Source organism: Hipposideros armiger, unplaced genomic scaffold (genome assembly GCF_001890085.2).
Source record: "Hipposideros armiger isolate ML-2016 unplaced genomic scaffold, ASM189008v1 scaffold_106, whole genome shotgun sequence".
Taxonomy (NCBI): Eukaryota; Metazoa; Chordata; class Mammalia; order Chiroptera; family Hipposideridae; genus Hipposideros; species Hipposideros armiger.
This window is the reverse complement of record NW_017731456.1, coordinates 416,999-425,632: the sequence shown is the minus strand read 5'-3', so window position 1 is coordinate 425,632 and position 8,634 is coordinate 416,999. Positions and strand designations below refer to the sequence as shown.

The 8,634-nt window shown below is 38.7% G+C and overlaps 1 protein-coding gene across 1 annotated transcript in view; it reads right to left on the bottom strand.

Moving 5' to 3' along the window:
• RAVER2 (ribonucleoprotein, PTB binding 2) overlaps positions 1-8,634 on the bottom strand; it is an 86,280-nt gene that overhangs the window by 57,720 nt on the left and 19,926 nt on the right. Inside the window, exon 2 of the mRNA XM_019646701.1 lies at positions 6,477-6,543. Within this exon, the coding sequence (XP_019502246.1) occupies positions 6,477-6,543 (67 nt within the window). The remainder of the gene's footprint in view (positions 1-6,476; positions 6,544-8,634) is intronic.

The following is an 8,634-nucleotide window of genomic DNA, read 5'->3' as shown; positions in this document are numbered from 1 at the left end:
ATCTTAGTTGTGGAGGGCGCAGCTAGCTCAGCTCCAAGTCCAGTCACCATCCGGCCGCCCGTCAGCAGCTCGCAGCTGCTCAGCTCAAGGTGCCGTGTTCAATCTTAGTTGCAGGGGGCGTAGCCCACCATACCATGTGGGAGTTGAACCAGCAACCTTGTTAGGAGCACGTGCTCTCACTAGCTGAGCCATTCTGCCACCTGTTGGCAGCTCAGTGGCAGCTCAGCTCGGGCACAGTGTCATTGGCCCATGTGGGAATCAAACCGGCGACCCTGTTGCTCAGAGCTCATGCTCTTAACCAACTGAGCCACTCGGCTGGCCCCAACATTTTTTATAATGCAAGTATGATGGTGAAGAATCCTTTCAGCTTTTAGGTGACTGCAAAAAACATCTTTATTTCACTCTCGTTCTTGAAGATGTATTTGGTGGGTAAATAATTCTACATGGTTCAATTTTTTTCTTTCAGTAAAGAAAGAAAAGATTTTTACCCAATGGTCTTCTTGCTTACATTGTTTTCAGGAAATTCATGGTCATCTTCATCTTCATCCCTAAAAATGTAACGTAATGTTCTTTCTTTTCTGGCTGCTTTTAAGATTTCCACAATGATAACTAATTGTAAGCAATTCGATCAAAATGTGCCTTGTTGTAGTTTTCTTCATGCTTTTGTACTTAGGGTTGGTTAAGCTTTGTTGACCTCTATGTTTAGGGTTTTCATTAAATTTAGAAGTTTTTTAGCCATTAATTCATTAAATATGGTTTTTCTGTACTAACCCCTTCCTCTATCAGAGATTCCAATTATTTCAACATTAGGACTCTTGAAGTTGTCCCACAGTTCGCTGATACTCTGTTCATGTTTTAGTCATTTTTTTCTGTTTCATTTTGGATAATTTTTATCTCTATGTATTCACATTCACTAACCTTTTCTTTTTTTTTTTAAAGATTTTTATTGGGGAATTGGGGGATGGGAACAGCGCTGGGGAATTGGGGGAAGGGGAACAGACAAGTCGCTCTCCTTTTGTTCTTCAGTCTAGTTGTGGAGGACGTTGCTTCACTGGCCCAAGTTGGCACCATCATTGTGCTCTTCCCCGGCGAGGCAGGTCAGTCGCTGGCTTCTGGACGGCCGCTCACTGCGGCTGCTGGCTACACANTCAGCACCTTGTTCAGTTTTTCGCAAATAAAGACAGGTCCTTCTATGAATGAGGAATTATGAAGCTCACCAACAAATGGCAAAAGGTTATCAAACAAAATGGGCAATATGTCATTGATTGATCTTTGTTCTTTATATAAATAAATGACCTTCGAAAAACATAGACAAAATACGTCATGACTTTTCCGACATCCCAATAACTTATCAGTCTACAATCAAGTGATATTGAACACTTCTTATACAGTCAAATAACTTTAAAGCAGTATACTTCCATTTATTCCCTCCCAGCCTTTGTATTATTGTCATACATTTTATTTCTATATGTGCTATAACAGTATTGTGTTATTATTTTCACTCCAGTCAATTATCTTTTAAAGAGATTTAAATATTAAGGAAAACAGTCTTTACCCACATAATGACCATATCTGGTAGTCTTCATTTTTTGGTGTAGATACAGATTTCCACCTAGTGCCATTTTCTTCCTGCTTAAAGACTTTCTTAACCCTCCGTCAGGTGCAACTGATCTCACAGATTCATTACACACAAAGATGTCACTATGAAATACCTCTTTACTGTAAGTCACAAACACAACTGGCGATAGGTTATGGTAGAGGGAGAAGATATGGAAGCGATGAGTCACGATACCTAAGTTAACTGTTAGATATTTGAAAATTTGTGTGTAATGAATCTGTGAGATCAGTTGTGTGCGACGGAGGGTTAAACTTTTTTTTTTTTTATTGGGGAATTGGGGGGATGGGAACATTGCTGGGGAATTGGGGGAAGGGGAACAGACAAGTTGCTGTCATTTTGTTCTTCAATCTAGTTGTGGAGGATGTTGCTTCACTGGCCCAAGTTGGCACCATCATTGCATTCTTCCCTGGTAAGGCAGATCAGTCGCCGGCTTCTGGACGGCCGCTCACGCTGGCTGCTGGCTACACACGGTAGCCCATGGCAACCCACTGGCCCTCATATGTGGGATCCGAACCGGGGTCCTCTGGCATCCCAAGCGAGTTCTTAACCATCGCGCCACTCGGCCGGCCCTAAACTTTTTTTTTTTTTTTAAAGATTTTATTGGGGAATTGGGGAAGGAGAACAGCCTAGTTGTTGTCCTTTAATCTTAGTTGTGGAGGGCGCAGCTAGCTCAGCTCCAAGTCCAGTCACCATCCGGCCGCCCGTCAGCAGCTCGCAGCTGCTCAGCTCAAGGTGCCGTGTTCAATCTTAGTTGCAGGGGGCGTAGCCCACCATACCATGTGGGAGTTGAACCAGCAACCTTGTTAGGAGCACGTGCTCTCACTAGCTGAGCCATTCTGCCACCTGTTGGCAGCTCAGTGGCAGCTCAGCTCGGGCACAGTGTCATTGGCCCATGTGGGAATCAAACCGGCGACCCTGTTGCTCAGAGCTCATGCTCTTAACCAACTGAGCCACTCGGCTGGCCCCAACATTTTTTATAATGCAAGTATGATGGTGAAGAATCCTTTCAGCTTTTAGGTGACTGCAAAAAACATCTTTATTTCACTCTCGTTCTTGAAGATGTATTTGGTGGGTAAATAATTCTACATGGTTCAATTTTTTTCTTTCAGTAAAGAAAGAAAAGATTTTTACCCAATGGTCTTCTTGCTTACATTGTTTTCAGGAAATTCATGGTCATCTTCATCTTCATCCCTAAAAATGTAACGTAATGTTCTTTCTTTTCTGGCTGCTTTTAAGATTTCCACAATGATAACTAATTGTAAGCAATTCGATCAAAATGTGCCTTGTTGTAGTTTTCTTCATGCTTTTGTACTTAGGGTTGGTTAAGCTTTGTTGACCTCTATGTTTAGGGTTTTCATTAAATTTAGAAGTTTTTTAGCCATTAATTCATTAAATATGGTTTTTCTGTACTAACCCCTTCCTCTATCAGAGATTCCAATTATTTCAACATTAGGACTCTTGAAGTTGTCCCACAGTTCGCTGATACTCTGTTCATGTTTTAGTCATTTTTTTCTGTTTCATTTTGGATAATTTTTATCTCTATGTATTCACATTCACTAACCTTTTCTTTTTTTTTTTAAAGATTTTTATTGGGGAATTGGGGGATGGGAACAGCGCTGGGGAATTGGGGGAAGGGGAACAGACAAGTTGCTGTCATTTTGTTCTTCAATCTAGTTGTGGAGGATGTTGCTTCACTGGCCCAAGTTGGCACCATCATTGCATTCTTCCCTGGTAAGGCAGATCAGTCGCCGGCTTCTGGACGGCCGCTCACGCTGGCTGCTGGCTACACACGGTAGCCCATGGCAACCCACTGCCACAGGGGCTGCAGCCTACGCCGTCGCCGGCAACTCACAGCAGCCCAGCTCCAAGTTGAGCTGTTGTTCAGCATCTTAGCTGTGGAGGGCAGTGTCACTGGCCCTCATATGTGGGATCCGAACCGGGGCCCTCTGGCATCCCAAGCCAGTTCTTAACCATCGCGCCACTCGGCCGACCCTTCACTAACCTTTTCTTCTGCAACATCTACTCTGCAGTGAGTCCCATCTACTGTTTTTTTGTTGGGTTGTTTTATCTCAGACATTGTAGTTTTCATCTCTAGAAATTTGACTTGGTATTTTTCAGTATCTTTCATGTCTTCTCTTAATATTTTCAATCTTTACTATAACTTCTGGTACACAGGGAACACTGTTATAAAAACTATTTTAATGTACATTTTCATTAATTCCTGTTTCAATTTCAAGTCAGTTTTGATTAATTGATTTTTTTCCTCATTATGGGTTGTATTTTTCTGCTTCTTTACCATGTCTGGTAATGTTTTACTGGATACTAGACACTGTAAATTTTACCTTGTTGGGTACTGGATATTTTTTTAAATTAATATAAAGATTCTTGAGTTTTGTTCTAGGGATGTGGTTAAGTTACTAGGAAACAGCTTGGCCATTTCTGGTTTCGCTTTTAAATTTTGTTGGGTAAGACCAGAGCATCATTAGCCTAGAGTTAATTTTCTCCACTCTTGAGACAAGACTCTCCTGAATACTTTTCCTGATGCACCCTGAATTATGGGGTTTATCATCTTAACTGATGGGAATAGCACTATACCTGGCCCTGTGTGAGCTGTGAAGACTGTTACCTCTAATCCCCTTGTCAATATTAAGTAACATTAAAATTGTACATAACATATGATCCAGTAATTCACTTGTAGACAAACAGAGTTGCAATGTATATTAGAAGACAAAAGGATATTCATTGCAGCATCATTTGAAATACTGGAAAAGTTAAAGCTTCCTAAATGCCTAACAGTAATGGATAGATTTATCAGTGGCAATAAATTCACAGGACACAATAATCTGTAGTCATTTAAATCAATAAACTAAAGCTGCATGTATCAACATGGAAAGATGTGAAAACAAGGTTGAGTTAAAAAAAAAACAAAAAATAAGTTGCTAAATGAAACATACAGTAAAATACCATTTATGTAAAGTTTTTTAAAAACCATGGAGAACATCACTATTAATTACAGAGTCAAGTTAGTCAGGTATTAGTCAAGATACTGTGGTAACAAACAGTTCCACAATCTCAATGGCTTAATGAAACAAAAGGGTTTTTTGTTGCCGTCCATGCTACATATCCCATGCTGAAAAGAGGAAAGGAAGGAAGGAGGTTTTGCTCATCATGGTCACTCTGGGACCTAAATTAAAAGAGGTTCTATAATCTTTCTCAATTACTTTAGCAGGTAGAAGGAAGGATGAGCAGTGAATCATGCTGGCTCTGAAATCTTCCGCCTGGAAGGGATACGTGTCATTTCCACTCACACTTCATCAAAAAGCAAATCACACGTCCTCTCTTAACTTCAAAGAACACAGAACTATCTTACCTCCTGCTCAGAAGAAAAAGAACAAGAATCTGTTAACAGCTCTAATGACTACCACAATATAATGGCAAAGTATGGAAAGTATGTACCAAATTCATAAATGTTTGCCCCTCGGTAAGGAGGAAGGGAAGGAATGGAATCAGAGACAGTTAGAAACTGGATTTCATCTTTATCTGTAATGTTCCTTTTTTCAATTTTTAGAAGTCAAAAAAGTCATGACCATACTACCAGAGATTTTTATTCAACAGATCTATTTTAGGTCTCTAGCAGGTATATATATACTTAAAAACAAAAAAAGATTTTCTCAAAACATTTTTAAAACAAAATATTCTTTTTTTTTTAAATTTTATTGGGGAACAGTGTGTTTTTCCAGGACCCATCAGCTCCAAGACAAGTAGTTGTCTTCAATCTAGTTGTGGAGGGCGCAGTTCCTTGGCCCATGTGGGAATCGAACCAGCAACCTTGGTGTTATGAGCCTGTGCTCTAACCACCTGAGCTAACCGGCTGCCCAAAACAAAATATTTTTATAGAACATTTGCTAATTTGGGGTGGGATGTGTACACAGTGGTTATATCATCCTCCATAATTTTCCTTACTTTTTTTAATCATCTCAAAATGATGTTTTTGGACATTTACATATCATATGGGCACAAAGAAAATAATCTATATTAGTCTTTTAATATCACAGATATAAAACTAATACCCAGAAAAATTAAGCCATTTTTCCAATTTGCCCAGCTAAGGTCAAATCATACAATGTATGCACTAAGTCAAGTAATATATTATTAAAATTGGAGAACAGCAAGCCTCTAAAGGAAATTCATTATAACATATACAACATTGTTGATAAATATTCATAAGGCTCTAGTAACAACATATTAATTTATGTGATTAAAATTTAGGATACTAAAAAAAAAAAATTTAGGGGGCTGGCCAAATGGCTCAGTTGGTAAGAACGTGAGCTCTGAACAACAGGGCTGCCAGTTCGATTCCCACATGTACCAGTAAGTTACGCCCTCTACAGCTAAGATTGTGAACAACAGCTCATGGAGCTGGGCTACCATGAGTAGCCGGCAACAGCATAGGCATAAATGGGACTTCAGTGGGCTGCCATAAGCTACCGTGAGTGGCTGGCAGCCAGCATGAGCGGCCATCCAATGGCCGGCGACCAACTGCCTCGCCCGGGAAGAGCACAATCATAATACCAACATGGGCCAGTGAAGCAACGTCCTCCACAACTAGACTGAAGAGCAAAAGGACAACAACTTGTCTGTTCCCCTCCCCCAATTCCCCAATAAAATCTTCAAAAAGAAAAATTTAGGACACTAATATTACCTTCAGAAAATAAATGGTATGAGTAACATTTGTGTGATTTAATGCTTAAGAATTTTGGAGAGTAGCTTAAGAATGAAAAGACACTAAGCTGTTTTACTTTATAATGACTACATGTACAATCAAAATGAAATCAGATGCCCGGAACTGAAATCTTACCTGTTCGCTTATTTCTGTCCACATAACAATACTTTAACTCATAATCTTGTAATAAATCGTGAACTTCCTGAAAGAGACAAAACATGAATTCAATTAACACATAAATGCAGTTAGTGGATAACCCAGCTGTACTAGTCTGCCACCATTACCACCACCATTCTCCCCCATGGCACCAACCTACCTCTCCAATTATAGCTCCAATACAGTCTCTACACAGTCCCATATTCCTGCTCGAATATGCTCACTGTTTCATGTGAATAGTCCATGCACAGTCCTTACTCTGAATTTCTGCTTACGCAATACCTTGACCTAGCATGGGGCAAACATACCACTAAAGCTCCCAAACTTCAACTGAAATCACATGCGTGCTTTGATATCCCAGCTCAAATGTTCTTCCACGAATCTTTTCCAGTTCTTTCTCCACAGAATGTGACCTCTCCCATCTCTGTGCTACCAATGGTCATACTTTATTTATACCTGTCTTATAGAACAAAATACTAAGCACTTCTGTGTACTACATACTAAGGTTTTAACAAGTAATAAACCCCATACATGCTTGTAATACCACCATGGAAAATAAATATAGACTGCAAACCTAACCTAGAGATCCCCGGGTTTGAAAACAAGTAACAACCACCAAGATACCATACGTAGTTCAATTTATTTCCCCTGGGCTCCCCAAGATGTTTAAACTGGCATTGTGGTTCATTCTGCTTCTGTCATTATTCCCATCTGAACTTGTTTCTTTTGATATCATACCTTCCATACACCTGGGGGCCTGAAAAAGTAGATTTCTATTCCTAATCCTTCTTGTTAAATTGATAATACTTGATTACAGAAACTATATTTCATATATTTGTATATTACTTATAGTACTTTGCATATGCTAGGCACTCAGGCACTAAAATGAATATAATTTAATTATTTTTATTAAATTGCTATTTGGCCTTGAAATTTTTACTCATAATACACAACAGATGCAGTTATTATTATTTTATTTTATTTTTTAGTTGAGCCATCCTGCCACCTGTTGGCAGCTCTGCGGCAGCTCAGCTCAGGCTGGGAATTGAACTGCTGTTGCTCAGAGCTCGCACTCTTGAGCGAGCTCTTAGCCAACTGAGCCACTCGGCCAGACCGGCAGTTATTATTTTTTAAAGGAATTGGACTATCATATAAGTGGACATTTTGATCCCAAACTGGAGCGTTATATCCAACCTGTTCTATATCGCACATGAATAAACTAAATACGTATACACAAGTGCTGGTATGTTAAGTTTACAATCTAAACTAATTAATTCAATAACAATAATTCTTATTATTTCCATTATTACAGTTAGCATTCATTTAGCTTTTGCTAGGTGCCAGAGCACTGAACTCACCCCTTTTATTAAAAATAAGGAAACCAGAGCAGAGCTAAGTCAAGTAACTTGCTGAAGTCATGTACTTACAGTAACTTGCTAAGTTAAGATTCACCAGTCAGTCTGGTTCTAGGAACCACATAATTAACCTCTATACCATATTGCTTATTTTTTCTAGTACTAATTAAAAATAGTATATTACCGCTAAGAGTTACAAAACCAATACCATTAGTACCCTAAGAAGTGATCATATGGAAATGGAAAATAGATAAGAGGACAGTTAGAAGTTGACAAATAGTTTCCCTTTTAATCTAATGCAAGTGGGTGGGGGTGGGGGGAGTGATATGATAGGCAAAGTATAAAAACATGATGTTGGGTGAAAAAAAAGGTGATCACCTATGATAAGAAAGATAAAGGTTAAGTTGATAATTTAGTATTCCTTATTAGTAAGTCAAAATTAGATATGTTTTAAACTCCATATACTTACCAATTTTATAAAATATTGTTTGATGAGTTATATAGTAATATGATCAATATACAGACTATTATAATTTTTTATCTTGTAAGCTTTGATGTTTTCTTGGACTTAAAAAAACATATACTCTATTCTTCAATAAGAAAACCTAACTCTCTCAATAGTATACCATATACATCTTGCCAATCAGCTAATTTAATACTTTATGTAGTCGGTGAAACGGTTTTGTTTGAAGAGATCCAGTCTATGCTTTTAGTTGCACAGACTCTAATCTCTCATTTCACTAGTTAACAGCTGTCAAATGCCAGATAAAGAAAACATGATA